The sequence below is a fragment of the Saccopteryx bilineata genome, chromosome 7 (assembly GCF_036850765.1).
Source record: "Saccopteryx bilineata isolate mSacBil1 chromosome 7, mSacBil1_pri_phased_curated, whole genome shotgun sequence".
Classification (NCBI taxonomy): Eukaryota; Metazoa; Chordata; class Mammalia; order Chiroptera; family Emballonuridae; genus Saccopteryx; species Saccopteryx bilineata.
In genome coordinates, this window is record NC_089496.1 from 72,635,122 (window position 1) to 72,653,342 (window position 18,221).

At 52.4% G+C, this 18,221-nt stretch overlaps 1 protein-coding gene across 1 annotated transcript; it reads right to left on the minus strand.

Moving 5' to 3' along the window:
* Window positions 1-215: 215 nt before the first annotated feature.
* On the minus strand, window positions 216-17,898 carry CTSH (cathepsin H). Its single transcript, XM_066238719.1, has 12 exons — window positions 17,741-17,898; window positions 13,105-13,136; window positions 12,373-12,478; window positions 11,248-11,318; window positions 10,375-10,479; window positions 8,390-8,476; window positions 7,787-7,842; window positions 7,386-7,467; window positions 6,115-6,183; window positions 3,183-3,289; window positions 1,371-1,496; window positions 216-638 (listed from the first exon to the last, which is right to left on the minus strand). The coding sequence occupies exons 1-12, from the start codon at window positions 17,829-17,831 to the stop codon at window positions 563-565; spliced, it is 1,008 nt and encodes a 335-aa protein (XP_066094816.1). The 5' UTR covers window positions 17,832-17,898; the 3' UTR covers window positions 216-562.
* Between the last annotated feature and the right edge of the window lie 323 nt (window positions 17,899-18,221).

The following is an 18,221-nucleotide window of genomic DNA, read 5'->3' on the forward strand; positions in this document are numbered from 1 at the left end:
TGAGCTGAGGCCCCTGGTACATGTTCTATTAGCCTGCCAGGAAATGTTCTTCCTCCTGGGTCCCTCACCTGGCAGACGTGACACCAGCACTTTTACAGTCCTCTAATCTAGACACTGGGGCAACCTCTTGACACCCCTCTCTTGGGAGACCTAAGGAAAGGCCCAGTCTGAATTGTGTTTGGTCCCGAGCAGGTAGCACAGGTCTGGCCCAGGGAGCTGCTCACTGAATGTTTATTGAATACAGGCCACTAAAAGACAGTTACTAGAGTCACTAGAGTGCTCTCCAAAGGTGCAAAGCAGCCTTCTGGGAGTAAAGAATATTCTTGGTAGGTGAGTCAGTTAAAAACTAGGCCTAAGGCTCATGGCCGGTTATCACCTTAGGTCAGGAGATGTGGTGTGGTGGGCTTGTTCCTTGCCGGAATTCTTCCTTACGCGGGGGTGAGGGTTCTGAGTGAAGGCCCTGGATAACTCCCCCACTGCCTCCTCCTGAGCAGGACTTCCACCAGCGGCCCAGGCTGCCCAGTGTTCCTCTCTCCGCCAGCGGTCACCGCGGCATCTGGGCTCACACTGTCGGGATGGGGTAGGAGGCACAGGCGGCCAGCCCACACATGTTCTTCCCGCGCTCGATGAGGAAGTACCTGCACAGAGGGAGTGGGCTGAGGTCTGGTGCGCGGCCTCCTCACCATAGACCTTTCTGGAGTGTTTGGCTGCTCATGAAGGTCTGACCCCAGGGATTAACCCCTCAATGTTTTCATGAAACTGGTGCTGGGCTTGCTTTTTCTCCAGGAAATCACTGTGATCTCTATCCATTTTTTACTTCTCCCCAGAATTTCCTGAGGGTCCCTGGTGGGCCCTTCCTGAGCCCTCATGGAGTTATTTAATCACCATTCTATCCCCCACCCAAACCAAAGTAAGGACACAGTGTGAGAGGAGACACAAAGTCATCTCACGATCCGTGCCCAGACCACCTGATTCCAGCCCCTTTCTCCTAGAAGGAGGGGCTGTCAGCCATCACGGACAAACTCGCTGCCTTGATTTCCCACAAATGGAACCTCCCAGACACTGGCTTAGTCTGTTTTCCTTTGGAGCCAGACTCCTGTTCTGTCTGAATTGTTAAGATCTAGGACCCAGGACAGGAGAGGGGCTGCTACAAGGGTCTCGAGAGCATTGAGGTTACATCTCCCCCCTCGCCAACACACACACACACACACCCCTGGGAGAGGACACACGGACACACACACACACACACACCCGGGAAAGGGCTTGGCTGACCAGCCCCTTGGAAGCTAAATGTTTGTGGGGCGCATCCAGGGCACTGTGACCTGACCAGTGCCACTCCCTCCCAGTGCAGGAACCTGGGTGCTGCTTACCCATTCATTCCCCACTGGGAGCCCCAGGAGTTTTTCACGATCCAGTAGGGTATCCCATTTTCTACTCCATACCCAACAGCCAGTACTGCGTGGTTTACTTTATCTGGAGTTTTATGACAGGTAGTACTGGAAAACAAAAATAAGAGGTTTGAAAATATGCGAGGGATAAACATGAACAGTCAGCCAGAGCTATCTTCTCTGAGTGCTTCATACAGTATTTCCAGACTGGAGGCCTTTATGGTGAATTAACTCCTTCACTCATGGTGCACTAGAAGCATTCTCTTAGTTGTGCTTAAGCCAAGAAGTGTTAGCAAGGAGGTGCTGGCCCAGCTGTCTGACACTTGCCAAGGCTGCTCCCTCCTGCGCTTCCTGCAGCTGTGGTGCCCAGTGAGAGAGGCATGTGCAGTGGCTTTGTTGCCCTGGTATGTGTGTGTGTGTGTGTGAGAGAGAGACAGAGACAGAGAGAGAGACAGATAGGTACAGACAGGAAAGGAGATGAGAAGCATCTATTCCCCTTAGTCTCCTTAGTTGTTCATTAATTGCTTTCTCATATGTGCCTTGATGGGGGTTGGGGGGTTGCAGCAGAGTGAGTGACCCCTTGCTCAAGCCAGCGGCCTTGGGCTTCAAGCCAGCGACCGTGGGGTCATGTCTATGATCCCATGCTCAAGCCGGCGACCTCAGGGTCTCGAACCTGGGTCCTCCGCATTCCAGTCCAACGCTTTATCCACTGTGCCACTGCCTGGTCAGGCCTGGTATTTATTTTTAAGATTACCTGTATTTAGGGCAAATAACAGATTTCCAGTTGATGACGGTGATCTAGTCCCATGAGGGAATTCTAAGAGTTCCAGAGGACAGACTGCAGTGCTGTGTGTTAATTTAGCTGATGTGTAACTGAGTTCCTGGTACGTATTGGGCCTAAGGCAAGCTGCCTGGACGAGAGCAGCATGCAGAGTTCTGTTCCTACCCTGGGAACCTTCGTTCGGCTACTTGTACACAGTGCACTAAGGGCTGTGGCAATGGGAGGCTGAGGGAGCCTTGAGGAGGGGGTCTGACCCAGCAGGGACGGGTGGGTGGGTCAGAAGGCTCCTTGCGAAGGGGCACATGTAGAACTACAAACCCTTCAGTGCAGCTGAGCAGGGTGCCCAGGGACAGACCAGTAAGGAGGCAGCTGCAGGACAGGCCCTGGTGGGCTGGGGCAGCGACATGGGGAGGGAACAGCACATATCTGAGCACTGTTAACCAGCCAGCATCTGAACAGAGGCAGGAGGCCCACAGGATCTGAGGTTTCTACAGGTCATCCAGTGGGAGATGGCAGGTGGGTCTGATGACAGACATGGTATGACCCACGTGGAAGTTAGCAAACAGCTGGCCATGGAGGTGGGGAGTCAGAGGAGGGAAGAGGGCTGGGGACAAAGCCCTGGAGACACCATTTTGGGAGCTGCTAGAATATGAGCATGACGGACGGGGGTGCTGGGCAGCTGCAGGAAGAGGTGGGACAGACAGCAGCCTTCACTCTTGCAGCAAAGCAGGCAAGAGGCTGGCTGAGCCGAAGTGCGTTAGACACGCTCGGGAGCTGGGGCTTTCTGCAGAAGCCTGTGCTGAGCCTCTAGCTCAGGATTGGGAGAGCAGCTACTTTCTCTTCTCTGTTTCACAGCTTTAGACTTTGAACCTGGGTTTTCTTAACTGGAGGCAGCTTCTGTCAGGAAGACAGCTCACATTCTGGCCCTCTCCTCTCTGAGTCAATACTGTGCAGGGACATGATGGGGACTGAGTAAGATGCCAGCACAGGTGGGTATGGAGGAATGGTCTCACCTGGTAAAGACACCGCTCTTATACAGCATGAAGTCTTCAGTCACTTCAAAGGCAAAGCTCACGGGGTTGTACAAGGCCACTGCCTCCACCATTGCCTCCTCGTCATTCTGTGGACAGACAGGAAGACTGATGCATGGACACATGGGAGCTCTGTCTCCTCCCCACCCCACCTTCAAATGGTGGCCCTTTGCCCCAAAGTCAGGGACAGGCAGAACAACGTAGATATCCAGGAGGAAGAAAGAGAAGGAAGGGAAAACTTTTAGACCAAAAAGCATCCACCAAGGGGCAGTTGCCCATCACAGCAGAAGTTGGGGGTAGTATGTGGGTCCCCAACCTCTTATGCCTGAATGGCCAAGACTCTCTGGGTTTTTTTATTTGACTTACAGGTCCCTCCAAAACCCTGACCCACTCCGTGATCTCCCTCCCTTGACTGGGCTGGTTTGTCTGGTCATCTGTCTTGGCCCTGCTGTGTTCCTTGGGAACCCTGCACCCTCTGGGTTAGGTACCCACTCAGTCACTCATAACCATTTGCTGGACCCTTATGAGCCAGAGATGGGTGATTCCCCACCCCATCCCTGGACCCCCATACCCACAAAGCCAGACTAAGGAGATTTCACAATAGAACACGGTTAGAGGAGTCCTTGAGCAGCTAAGACCTAGCCGGTGGTGGGAATGAGAGGACACCCAGCAAAGGACAGTGTCCCCTGGGGAGGACTCATCCCCTTCAGCTGGGGAAGGTGGTGGGAGGCTTTGGACCAGGGCTGCCGCAGAGGTGAGAGAGAGCAGCAGAAACCACCTGGAGAGTTTTAAAAAGTCCCCATGCCCAGGCTGCCCCGCAGACAGGAACATCGGCATCTCTGTGGTGGGTCCCAGGCATCGTGATTTTTTGAAAGCATCCCAGCTGGGAACCTACTGGTTTAGGTGAGGTCATTCCCCTGGCTGGGGACCTTTGGGAGTGGACTTGAGGGTGGAGCTTAGGTTTCTGAGCCAGGGCTGTGCTGAAAGGAAGGGGGCACCAGAGGGGGTGGGGACTGAGACAGGCTCGCAGCCGCTCTCAGTCCTGCCTCCCTGTAGCCTGGGCAGAGACCCAGCTGAGAAAAGCAAACAGCTGAGCTCAGAAAACGCCTGAGGTCAGGGCAGAGGGAGGCAAGCAAGGCAGGAGGCCTGCCCCGCAGAAGCTTGCACCCACATTCCTGCCAACATTCCCACGGCTATGGGCGCCTGTGCCAGAGAAGACGCCTGTTCTGGCCGGCTCCTCGGGACCCTGCCGGCCACTGACAAGGCTCTCCTGGGAACCAGGCAGAAAGGATTTCTTTGAGTCCCCAATTCACCTCTTAGTAAGATATAAATGGCCCAGAGCCAGCCAGGCCTTTGTCGGTGTGTCTGAGGGAAACTGGCTGTTTCTGAATTAAATTCACTGCGGTCACAAACATCCCTATTATAGGGTGTAGGTCCTGGGGTGACAGGATCTTGGCTCAAATCCAGCTTCCACTTCCAAGCTCTGTGGCCTTGGGCAAGTGACTCCGCCACTCTGAACCTGTTTCTTTCTCTATTAAAGGGGTAGTCAACCTTTTTATACTTACCGCCCACTTTTGTATCTCTGTTAGTAGTAACATTTTCTAACTGCCCACCGGTTCCACAGTAATGGTGATTTATAAAGTAGGGAAGTAACTTTACTTTATAAAATTTATAAAGCAGAGTTACAGCAAGTTAAAGCATATAATAATAATTACCAAGTACTTTATGTTGGATTTTTGCTAAGTTTGGCAGAATAAATCTTTATAAAACAACTTACTATAGTTAAATCTTTTTATTTATACTTTGGTTGCTCCACTACCGCCCACCATGAAAGCTGGAACGCCCACTCGTGGGGGGTAGGGACCAGGTTGACCACCACTGCTCTATAGATGAAGGTAATGATGACACTCATCTCCTAGGGCTGTGTCATCTGAAGGAGGTAATGTGAGTTAAGTAGTGATCCAGCACCTGGAAGTGCTCCATACAAACATGTGCCGCATACACCTGTGGGCACGTGTGTGCTCGGCCTCATGCTCTCGTGTGTACACATCACACTTGCACACATCCTGACCCGAGTCATGAGGGCTGTTCACACTTAACCTATAGCTCTCTTGGAGAAACAGGATGCCTGCACTTCCCCACCCACAGAGGGTTAGGCCTGACCTAAACTTTTGGCGGTCACGATTTACTACCCCTCTTTCTCTCTGCCTGGGTCGTGGGGGGAAGCTAGCCACCTGGCACAGCCCTTCCTAAGCCGAGGGGCATTTCCCACAAGTGAGACTGAAACTTTGTTTTAAGCCATTCAGGTTTGGCGTAGTTACTGCTGCACAACCTGGCTTGTCCTGACACATTCATACTCAAGTGAGGTCACTTCTGCACTCTCAAACACATCTGCTGACATCACACACGTTCACACTCTCATTTGCAGGATGGGGATTATTGCTTGAATTTTATAGATAGGAAAATGGAGCATAACCTGTGGTGGTGCAGTGGATAGAGTGTTGGCCTGGGACACTGAGGTCCCAGGATCGATACCCTGAGGTCACCAGCTTGAGTGTGAGATCATGGACATGATCCCATGGTCACTGGCTTGAGCCCAAAGGTCGCTGGCTTGAGCAAGAGGTCACTGACTCGGCAGTAGCTCTCTAGTCAAGGCATGTATGAGAGGCAATCAGTGAACAACTAAAGTGACACAACTATGAGTTGATGCTTCTCACCTCCTTCCCTCTCTTTGTATGTCTCTCTTGCTTAAAAAAAATGGGTACGAAGCTTGTTCAGACCTGGGTCACAGCATCTGCTCACCAATCCTGTGCTCCTTTCCTCATGGGCCTGGGACACCATAATCAAGTGACATGCTGTCCGAAAGGCCACCTGACATCAGTGACCTCCACAGGGTACAAGGGTTGGTACTCACCATGGTGATGTTTGCCACATCCTTGACATAAGCAACGGCCTTTTCACGCTGGAACTTGCACTCGCCATCCTGTTAAGGGCGGCAAAGGGCAGGGAATATAGGTGAGGGCAGCCCAGCTCCAGGCTGAGACCCGAGGCCTCCACACACAGTCTGATAGCATTTATGAAGCAGAAGCTACATGTGCCTGGGCATGGTGATGAGGGGCACCACAGCCTAGGGGCAGGAGACAACCCTATGCTGGCCATGGCCTACGGGCCCGCAAGTGCTGGGTGGGAGACAGGGAGGGGCCTGACCCAGCCACGGAAAGTGTGGGGAAATGGAGCCCAGGAAGAGCCTGCAGGGCATGGGGGGAGGGCAGTCTCAGTTCAGGGAAAGGAAAGAAGGTTAGATGACAAGAGGCAGGACCTGGTGTTTAGGGACCAGCACATGGTTGGGACGAGGATAAAGTTTAGGAGGGAGAGAGTAAAGGCTGGTGGGGGTGTGGGGGTGACAGGGGGTATGTGGGTATCAGTGGCTGTCAGTGGGGCAGGCCTTGAAGGGCAGGCCAGAGTCTGGACTTGATCTCATAGCCCTGAGGAACCGCTAAAGACTTCTGAACAGGCAGTGGGTAGTCAGGCAGGTCTGAGAGGCCACGCTGGTAGCCCCCAGTGGACAGTGCCCAAGGGGAGGCTGTTCCAGGGGAAGCTGCCCTCAGTGACTGAGGATGAAGGAGGCCAAGTCTGAGTGGGGGCAGGGACACAGATGGCCCAAAAGAGCAGGTGTGAGGGTGTCTGCGAGTCAGAAGGCAGACTGAAGTGAGGATCTGGGTGGGGGACCAACCCCTGAACAGACCACTGATGGCCAACAGGTTTGGGGGGAGGCTGGTGCCACTCACTCCTGAGGGGGAGATCTGAGCAGAGCCACAGGCTTGGGGGGAAGAATGAGTACTGGGTCTCAGACGGGCTGGGTTGGGGTGACGGCAAGTGGCCGTTGGCGTAGTCAGCAGGCCTCGGGCTCAGTGGGTGTGGACCCAGAAGAGCATCCTGGGCATGAGTCTGACTGCATGGATGTTCTCCTGATGGGCGAGAGGATGGGCCGGCACAGAGGGCGGAAGAGGCCCTGGGCTTGCTGAGAGCCTGCTCAGGGAAGCAGAGGAGGCGGGGGAGTGGACCCGGAGAGGCAGAGGATTCCAAGATTTGTAGGAGGAGCAGTTCTACGCCAGAGGGAGGTGGGGAAGGATGTGTTCTGGGGCCAGGGTAGGCATGTGATGGGAGCTAGGCTGCCGTAGTTACCTTGCCATGGTAGGGGTAGGTGTCCTCACCCATGATGCCGTCGTTGTAGCGGATGTACTCGAAGGCCTGGCTGGGGAGGCCCCTGCAAAAGCACATACAAAGGTGCCACCTGGGCTGCCAATGCAGGTGGGCCTGCCGGCTGGAGCATGCGGACATTTGCCCCGCCAGGGCTGGGCCGGGTCTCGGTGGCAGAGGACGTGTCTGGGAATACAGTTCTGCCCCGCTCTGCCTGAGGGAACTCAGGCATGTGAGGTGACCTTTCCTGACATGGGGACGCTTTTGCTCCCCGCCAGGGTAGTGGATGGGGCTGTATCTGTGGCAGCACCTGGCACATCCCAGGTTCTACAGAAGCGATCAACGGGCAATAAGAGGGGCATCAGGCCCACCTGCCAGGGACTTACCCTTGGCAGCCATGGTTGTTGAAGTTCTGGGCGCAGTCCACCAGCTGCTGCTCCGACTATAGGAGTGAAAGAACACAAACACGTGAGCTGACCGCTGAGCCACACCCATAGCCCAATCAGCTCGGGGTCCAAATAACAGATGAGAAGATTCCCTAGGGTAGGGACTGTCTCTGTGTGTCTGAAGTGCCAGCTCAGCAGCTGACAGGTATCAGGTGACAGGGTGTGAGTGGCCCTGCTCCTCCAGCCACCATGCTGTAGGTGTGCATGTGCGTATGGTCACAGGTCCCAGGCTGGCACGTGACACAGGTCAAGGATAGGCCTCACCAGAGACCCTAATCCCCCTCTCCTCAATGCCAGCCCTCAGGCCCTTGTCCCTATAAAGGAGGCAAGGAATGGGCACTTTTTCAGAGGTCAGCTCCCTCACTCTGGGGGATCAGGTTGAATACACGCTCTTACCTCTGTCAACAGCTGAAGCAGCGTGGGCATCATTAGCAAAAGCTCTAAAGCAGCCTGAAGACCCAGGCCCGGCCTCCCTGTCAGGCCTCAGGACAAAGCCATGACCTCTGTAAGAGGTGACCCCCACGCCTGTGGCCAATTGCTTACCAAAGAGTACATCTTCCCTGTTTTGATGGCGAGCGCAGACTCCAGGGCCCCCGTGCTGGAGAAGGTCCAGCAACTGCCACAGCTGCCCTAGAGGGGTGGGGGTGTTTGTGACCGGGCATCGTGGGACAGCCCCTCAGAACTCTGGGCTCCTGACCCACTCTGGTCCACTCTGACCCTCATGAACCCTGTGAAGCTGTCAGCCTTCTCCCCACATTACAGACGAGGTGGCAGAGGCTAGACCAGCACCTGAACATTCCCAATGCTGGCATCCCGTTGACCAATCCCACCATTCCACAAGGGTCAGCCCCTCCCGGCCCCATCCGGTTAGCCTCTGGCTCTCCTTCGGAATCCTGTGCTGACTCTTTTTCCCACCATTTCCCAGCATAAGGACTCACCAAAGTCCTGTTTCTAGAATCTTCTCTCTAACCTTTCCACCTCCCATTTCATTCCACCCAGTCCTAACTTTAATGGCTGACCTCCACCCAGGCCCAGGTGTCCTGTCTCCCAGAGGACCCCACTGGACACCCAGACAGCTGACTGCCTGTCCTGCCCCATCCGTCCATCCCAGCAGCTCCTGCCACTGTCACTGCCACTGCCTGGCCTCCTCAGTCACGAGGTCTGCGTCAAGTGACAGCCCTGCCACCCCCGAGCTGTGTGCCCTGGGCAGTTATGTCCCCTCTCTCACCCTGTTTCATCATTTGTAGAACGGAAGGACAGTGGTTGCCTCACAGAGCTCTCAGGGGGCGATAAGCCCCTGCCTGCCCAGCAGTTCCCCCACAGGCTTGGGTCAGTGCTCAGGGCTATCCTCGTCTCTTTCTGCCCTGTGGGTTCAGTCTCCCGTTCTCTCCTGAGTCCTTTCCTCCTGTCCAGTCACTGCCCTACTTCAGTCCTCATCACTTGTCTCCACATGGGCCTCCCCTAGTCTCTTCTTCTCCAACCCTTCCCTCAGCAAAGAGGGCCCTCATCAGAGGGTCCCCGTGATGGTCGAGGTGCCATGGCCCATGCTGACGGGGGCAGAGCAGCGCCTCGCTGTGAGGACTGGGCTTGGAGCACAGACTGCGTTTGGAGTGGCCTCTGTCACTTGCTTACATTAGACCTTGAGTAAGCCACCTCCCCTCAGTTTCCTCTGTAAAGCGAGAAGCCCTCCAGGGGCTGCTGAGGTCATGTCAGGTCCTGTGGCTCTGTCTGTAACCACACAGTGGCCATGGTGAGACACCACACATGGCTGTGGGAGGAACCAGCCATGAGCACCTGGAACAGTCTGGACACACCTCCCCACCTCACCTGCCCAGATGGTGAGCAGGCTCAGGCTCCCACACTTAATACTTGTTGGGTTTGAACTGTCATGGATTCTCAATGGGTCATGGAGGAAGCTGGCTTCATTCTACCCCACTGACTGCTTCAAGGGGGCTCATTTTGGCTCCTGGGAGCCGTTTAAGTGGTCAGGTGACTAGGCAGGCCCCAGGAGCACACGGGCCTGGGAGGATCTGAAGCTGTGGGACTCCCTATCCCCCAGACAGTGCCCTGCAGGGGGTGCCCTTCCTCCCTGATGGCAGCCTCCTGTTGGGGTCAGAGGGTATCTGAGATGCTGGGTGTCATTCTGCTGACTGACCACCTGCAACTACCTAGGGGAAGCAGCCAGGGAGGGGCTCAACCCTGGTCCCCTGTGGGGTGGGAATGGGGTCCCTGTGGGGCACAGAGAATGAGATGTTTGGGGGGACTGCAGGAGAGACCTGGGACTAGTGGAGACTCTGCTTTGGAGCAGCGGTGAGGTGAACTTCACCCCAAGAGGAAGAACTTTTTTTTTTATCCACGAGGAAAGCCCATAGAAATATGACCTTCTGGCCTTTCCAAGGAAGGCAGATGGAGATACAAGGAAAAATAAAGTCAGGGATATACTGGCTGAGGTTTGAGGTTCTTTTGAGGTTTTCTTCCAGATAAATTGTCTGAGAACGTGAGTACTTTTCAGAGGTTGTTGGACATACCTGGTTTTTCACTTTTGAGACATAATTTCCTTTTTTCCGCCAGTCCATTGCAGGTGGGTAAGGACCATGACTCCGAAGGTAGTTCCTTATGGTAGCTGAGCAATTCTGAAACAACAAATACACTTTTTTTTTTTGGTGGAAAAGAAACCTTTTCACAGAAATGTGTATATTTAAAATGGAATCACCAAGAGAAAATGAGAAAGATTGCAGCTGTCAGAACCATCCTGCCCTCCATGTATTGGTTCCGAAAGCTAAATGCTCCCTTCTGAGAGCCCAGGCTAGCCAGATTTGGTAATTAAGATAGAGTTCATCCAGTTAAATCTGAATTTCATGCCCTGGCTGGATGGCTTGGTTGGTAAAAGTATCCCAAAGTGTAGAGGTTGCTGGTTCAATCCTGGGTCAGGGCACATACAGGAACAGGTCTATGTTGCTCTCTCTCTCTCCTTCCCTCCTTCCCTCCCTTCCTCCCTCCCTCCCTCCCTCCCTCCCTCCCTCCCTCCCTCCCTCCCTCTTCTCTCTCACTAAAATCAATCAATAAAAAAGAGTTTAAAGTAAATAAGTCTGAATGACGAATAACTTTGTAGTATAAGTATGTCCCATGCAAGGTTTAGGATATATTTATGCTAACATATTACTTATTGTTTATCTGAAATCTGACTTTAAGCGGGCATCTGTATATTATCTGGCAACCCTAAGTTCGGGGTCCACATTGCTGAGGCCAAGAGCGTGGGCTGAGGGTCTGCTGGGAGCTGACCTCTCTGTCTCCTTAACAACCTGGGGCAAGCCCGCTGCGGCTGGGTCTGGGGCTGACGCTGACCATTACCGAGATGGGAGTAAAAAGATTGAGGTTTGGTCACAATGAATGACACCTACCTGAGGCACTGTCCAAAGATACTTGCTTTTCCATTCAGCAAACGTCATGTCTGAAAATTGATTTATTGCCACTGAAAAAGAGAAGGAAAAAGAAAAATCCAAATCAAAAGAGCTCAGTAAGTCATTAATAAACAGAAAAGAATGAAACCTCATGTTCACTTGTGTTCTCATTATGGCCGCTACAGTTTGGCTGCTTTTACATTTTTAAATGTCCTCTACTTCAGTATACCATGGTCAACACTGGCTGTGCTCTGGAATTCCCGGGGGAGCTTTTCAGCAGCACGTATGTGTGGGCTGCATCCCAGACGCAGGTGCAGTGGGCCTGGGTTGAGACCTGGGCACCCACTATTTCAGATGCCCTACTGGTACGTCTGATAGACTCCCAGGTATAGAGCCACTAGACCTGTGCCAGGTGCCTCCCCACCTGCTGCCTCGTTCAGTTACAGTCTTCAGCGAGGGGTGCATTATCCTGGTACATCTGATAGACTCCCAGGTATAGAGCCACTAGACCTGTGCCAGGTGCCTCCCCACCTGCTGCCGCGTTCAGTTTCAGTCTTCAGCGAGGGGTGCATTATCCTCTCCACTTCACAGCCAGGTAACATCTCAGAGCCCTTAACCTTACCCCTGTCACACAGCTAGTACCGGGCAGAAATGAGATCCAAACTCAGGCCTCCCTCCCAGCTCATGCCTGTTGCTCATATTGCCAACCCGGCTGACACTGCCATCATCTGGAGTCTGATGGGCATGCTCTGTGCATGTTGCTACTGACGCTGACCCGGAGGGAAGGCGGATGTCCCTGGAGGATGCCCTGAAGAGGCTCTGCACCTGCAGCACTGCAAGGGCTCAGCGTCTGGGCCCCGCCCTCGATGGCAGGAGCAGGGGAGGGGCTTTCATCAAGATCCTGGAAAAGTCACAACCACCCAGCATTGTACTAAATCTACAACCCCTGGGAGCTCATGGAGAGTAACAGCAGAGTGGGATCTTAGCCAGCCAAGCACAGCTTCAGACACGGGGCCTCCCCATTTTGTCCCGAGCCCCTCGTGGGGCCCTTAATCAGTGGGTGTCACTATTTGGTTTCTTTGCAGCACAGAGATGCTCCCTCCTCCAAAGACATCCCCAAGGTACTTTTATATGAGTGGTTCCTAGAGTTGTGGGCTTCGATCCTCTTCTGGTTGCTGACGAAGGTCTGTATCCTGTTATGGTACTCATCTGCCCTGTAGGTCCTCTGGTGCTGAAACAAAACACAGCAGCGTTCAGTTCCTGGAACTGGAGGCGGCTCCCAGAGGAGCAAGTTTTCCTTTCTAAGAGGACAGATTGAGCATCTTTTTTTTTTTTTTTTTTGCTGGCAACTATTCTCAGGCCAAATCTGTGGTCTTGGCTGTGAACGTCAGGAAAGTACCAAGCAAACCCTCTGCGTCTGGGGACTTCTGGCCAGTACGGAGCCCATGCAGCTACTTGAATGTCCACCCAAACCCCAGAAGCCCCAGTGATGAGACCTGCCAAGTGCAGGTCATCCCTGGACACCACAGCTGGTGCTGGGTCAAGTTTATGGTAAAAATCACCATTTTTTGAAAGCACACACACTAGTGTCTTCTAATTGACTTTGCGGCCAGCACTCAATGTGATTTGAGTACAGAATATGGAATGAACCCCAAGGCTTGAAAGGCCGTGGGCCCACTTCACTAGGGCAGGACATCTGGAAGGGTTTACTCGACTGAACCTTTCCCAGTGTTCGGAAAGACCCATGAGGGTACGGTTGGAAAATCCCTTCATTGTCTCAAATCTGGCACAACTTGATTTGAAAACAGGAAATTTAGAGGAATGAAAAACTTCAAAAAGAAGAAGTTGGGCACTGACCTGCAACATCCATGTCTTAAATTGAAATATCTCTGCAAAAAAAAAAAAAAAAAAAAAATTAGGTGTGGGCACCTCACTGTAACGTTGAGTCACTGCCAAGAAGGCACTTGAAAACTGATTTGCATTTTAGGAAACTAGGTTAAACGTAAAGCCCCCAAAATTGTGCCATCTAATGCACAAAAAAAGGAACGCAAACGCGGTTGTTGTTTTTTTTTTCCCCTTGATTTGAAAGACAGAGATAGAAAGGGAGAGAGAGGGAGAGAGAAGCATCAACTCATTGTTCCATTTAGTTGTGAACTCATTGATTGCTTCTCGTATATGCCTTGACCAGGAATCAAACCCGTGACCTCGGTGTGCCAGGACGATGCTCTAAACGTTGAACAACCCGGCCAGGGCCTTTATTTCCCCCATTGATTTGAGAGATCAAGAAAGAGAGAGGAAGGGAGAGAAACAGAGAGAAAGAAGGGGGGCACAAACTTATGGCTTTGGTACCCAAATTAACTTTGAAAAGCTGTATGCCATTAACCTATGGTGTGAAAGTCAGGAGAGCAGCTATCCTTGGCAGAGGGGGCTTCCGGAGTGCTGCTTACACAACTGTTTAAATTGTGGAAATTCACTGAAATGCATGTTTAATGATCTGTGTACTTTTTTTGTGTGATACTATATATCAATAAGAAGTTAATTAAAAAGCCTATAAACAAACAAACAAAAAAAGCCTATAAACCCCAATGATCAGCAATTATTTTGTTAAAAGGATAGAGAGTAAATAAAGATCTTAGACTTTGCAATCCCTACAGTCTCTGTCACAGCCACTCAACTATGTCCTGTACTGGAAAAACAAGTGGGTGTGACTATGTCCCAATAAAACTGTATTTATAAAACACAGCCTGGCCAGTTGTTAGTGGACCCTTGCTATATCTGCCTTTGTACATTTTTATTTTTTATTTTTATTTATTCATTTTAGAGAGAGAAGACACACACAGAGAGAGAGAGAAGGGGGGAGGGGCAGGAAGCATCAACTCCCATATGTGCCTTGACCAGGCAAGCCCAGGGTTTTGAACTGGCGACCTCAGTGTTCCTGCTGGACTCTTTACCCACTGCGCCACCACGGGTCAGACCATCCCCTTGTACATTTTTTTTCTTCTTTTTTTATTTTTCTGAAGCTGGAAACGGGGAGAGACAGTCAGACAGACTCCCACATGCGCCCGACCGGGATCCACCCGGCATGCCCACCAGGGGCGACGCTCTGCCCACCAGGGGGCGATGCTCTGCCGCGACCAGAGCCACTCTAGCGCCTGGGGCAGAGGCCAAGGAGCCATCCCCAGCGCCCGGGCCATCTTTGCTCCAATGGAGCCTTGGCTGCGGGAGGGGAAGAGAGAGACAGAGAGGAAGGAGGGGGGGTGTAGAAGCAAATGGGCGCTTCTCCTATGTGCCCTGGCCGGGAATTGAACCCGGGTCCCCCGCACGCCAGGCCGACACTCTACCGCTGAGCCAACCGGCCAGGGCCCCCTTGTACATTTTTAAGGTTTTTTTCCCCACTGATTTGAGAGAAAGAAGCATTCATTTGTTGTTTCATTTAGTCATGTATTCATTAGTCGCTGCCCGTCTGTGCCCTGACTGGGGATTGAACCCCCAACCTTGGTGTTTCGGGACAATGCTCTGACTGAGCTAACTGTTAGGGCCCTGTATGGATTTATATATTCATGGGTGAATAATACCTAATTTTTAATAGGTTAGCATGAATTCTGGTCTTTGTTGTTTTATAGATCAAAGGACTGTGAAATCTTGCTCAAATAAGCTTATTGCTTACTTATTATTAATAACAAGCAATAAAAATATTACTGCTTATTACTGCTGGGGCCAGAAAGGCCATTTTTAGAACAATGTCACTCAATTCCTTGTACTGTTTGTTTTTTAAGTGAATCTATTGGGATGACATTGGTTCACAAAACCATACAGGTTTCAAGTGTGCAACTCAAACAAAACATCATCTGCACACCACATTGTGCACCCATCATGCCAAGCAAAGTCAGTTTGCATCTCATCCCCCCCGCCTTTGCCCACTTCCACCTACACCCACCCCCTTTCCCTCTGGCTGTCACCACACTGTTGTCCAGTCCCCCCTCCCCCACCTCCTCTCTGACAGTTGTCAGTCTGTCCTATGTAGCTATACCTCTGTTCCTACTTTGTTCATTAGATTTCACATATAAGTAAGATCATATGGTATGTCTTTCTATCTTATTTACTTAGCATAATAATCTCCAAGTCCAGCCATGCTGTTCCCAAATGCAAGATTTCTTTCTTTTTTATGGCCACATAGTATTCCATTGTGTAAATGTTCCACAGCTTTTTTTACCCACTCATTTACTGACAGGCACTTGGACTGTTTCCAGATCTTGGCTATTGTAAATAATGCTGCAGTGAACACAGGGGTACACATATTCTTTCAAATTAGTGTTTCAGAATTCTTTGGCTATATTCCCAGAAGTGGGATTGTAGGGTCAAGAGGCCGGCTGTTCTATTTTTAATTTTTTAAAGACTTTATTCATTTTAGAGAGGAGAGAGAGAAAAAAGGAGGGAAGAGCAAGAAGCATCAACTCCCCTATGTGCCCTGACTGGGCAAGCCAGGGTTTCTAACCGGCGACCTCAGCGTTCCAGGTTGGTGCTTTACCCACTGCGCCACCATAGGCCAGGCTCCATTTTTAAATTTTTGAGGAAACTCCATACTGCTTTCCACAGTGGCCTTGCACTCCTTACCACACCCCAATCACATGGAGCCCTATCACTCAACACTGTTGCTAAGACACCATCAGCTGACATCCTGTGAGGCCTCCCTCCTTGAATTGTTTCCTTGAAGAACTGACAACAGCCTTGAAGGATCTGTCACCATGAGCCTTTCTGTTTGCTGCCTTGGTTGTGTTTGTAGCCCCAGGAAAATGAGAGGAAAGGTCCCCCTGCCTTCAGGTGCTTCCTCACACAGGACCTTTGGAAGTCAAGGGTCTGAAGAGTGAGTTCCAGGTCTGTGCTGGAATACCCTAGAATTCTTTGTGTTCCCTTGTGGATCCACACCCCTCAGTCTAAAGATCTTTGCTGTATAGAATTTAGATCTCCTTTTGCAGGTCAGAGACCTATTCCAGAAACCTGGGGGGAAATGCACATTCGCTCAACACCTGCCCTGCGGCCCGGAGCGGGGGATTCAAAGGATTGCAGACTCTGCTGCAGCTGCTGGTCTCAAAGGAAGCACAGGTTTGAAGTAGATGAAATTTGGGTCAACTGACTGGCGTTTGTCTCTGGGAGGTTTCAAAAGCAAGGTGCAGGTGTAAAATCCCTAGACTACTGGAGGTCAGTGGGAGAAGCCAGAGATGACCCCAACCTCAGGCTCAGATCCATTTCAATCCACTGGGACTTCTGGAAGAAGTTTTGTCATGTAAGCCCCATCTGGGTGGCCCTGTGGGAAGTGTCTAGAACAGAGGTCACCAGACTAGCCTGCTGACTGTTTTTATATGGTCCATGAGCTAAGAATGGTTTTTACAGTTTTGAGCTGTTGGGAAAAAAATGACAGTTTGTGGTACCTAAAAATCATTTGAATTCAAATTTCGGTGCCCATAAATGGTGGTTTATGGGAACAGGACCACACTCATTCTTTTACATACTGTCTATGGCTGCTCTCCTGATACAAAGGCAGAGTTAAGTAGTAGCTACAGAGACCATGTGGCCCACAAAGCCCCTGAAATATTTACTCTCTTTTACAGAAAAGGTTTGCTGAGTCCTCCCCCTATAGTTATGAGGGATTCTGCCACCTTCCTGGATGCAGGGCTCACCACCAGGGTGACGCAGAACCCTCGCTTGGGGAAGTGGGTTATCCTCAGGTTAGGACTGATGTGGAACTAGGTGCCGTCTGGGTTTGCAAGACTGTGGTCTTTCTTGTATAAATGGGGGTTGGAAAAAGGCAAGATTCGGAGAGGACAAGATCTAGCCTCAGTGATCGGGGTCTTGTCCCTAGGGTGAGGAGGCAGGTGGTCTTCTGCACTCAGAGCTTGTGGATGGTGGGCTGAGGCTGAGCTGAAGGTGGACAGCAGTAGGAAAGAAGAGAGGCTGGAGGGTAGAGCGTGGGGCTCAAACTGGGAGTCCCGGGGGCTTAACTTTACACCAAGAGCCCTTGGAACAACACCCTCAGTTTTCAGGGGCTAAAACTGCTGTTCCTTTAAGACAGGAGTGTCACTCCTCTTAACAGCTGCCCTGTCCATTGTACCAGACGGACTGGACTCATACACCTACGGGAATCTCCGTGTGCCAGGTCTGGGAGAAGCTGCCAAGAGAGTCCAGGAAGGTCCAGAGCTCGTCCTTCAGGGCAGATCAAAGCCTTCCCTGTCCCCAGGTGGGCCGGGGACTCTTTTGGTACCCTAGCCTCTGCATACAACTGGGCAGTGGGGGCCCTGGACCCCTGTCCATAGCTCCTCTGGTCTTGCAGACCCCCTCCTTCTAGCCGTCTCCATAACGCAGAGCGCCCCTCCGGGTTCCGAGCCCAGAGCCCTGGGCCCCCTCTGTGCCTCTCGACCCGGCATCCCCCCTGCCAAGTCTGGATCTAGGACCCCGGCGACCCCCTCTCCCTGTCCCCGCACTTCCCGCCACGCACCTGCGAAGCCCACGTGCATGATGGCGTGTCCGCCGGCTGGGAATCCCAGCAGCCAGGCTCCAGCGCAGAGCAGCGGCAGCGCGGCCCACATCGCGGCGGCTATCGGGTCTGCTACCCGCGCGGGTACTCGCAGGCTGCGGGGCCCGAGTGCGGGGGCGGGGCCAGGCCGGGACTGGGGCGGGCCGGGGCGGGGCCAGCGGCGGGGCTCCGCGGAACATTTGAGCGCTGACTCCCGAACCTTCTTGGTCACTGCTACCTCCTCCTTACGCCTCTCAACGCCCACCGCCCGTCTGGGCCACGTCACTCCCTTTCTCTTGCAAGGAAGGAGAGCTGAACCGTCCGTTTGCGGTTCCTCCATCTGCCCGAACTGGCTGGACCGCGGGGGTGGGGTGGTGGCAGCTGGCCTCTCCCTCTCGTCGCCTGTCTCCCACCCCCAGAGCCCCACTTCCCCTCCTGTCCCACCCAAGAACCCTCTTCTCAG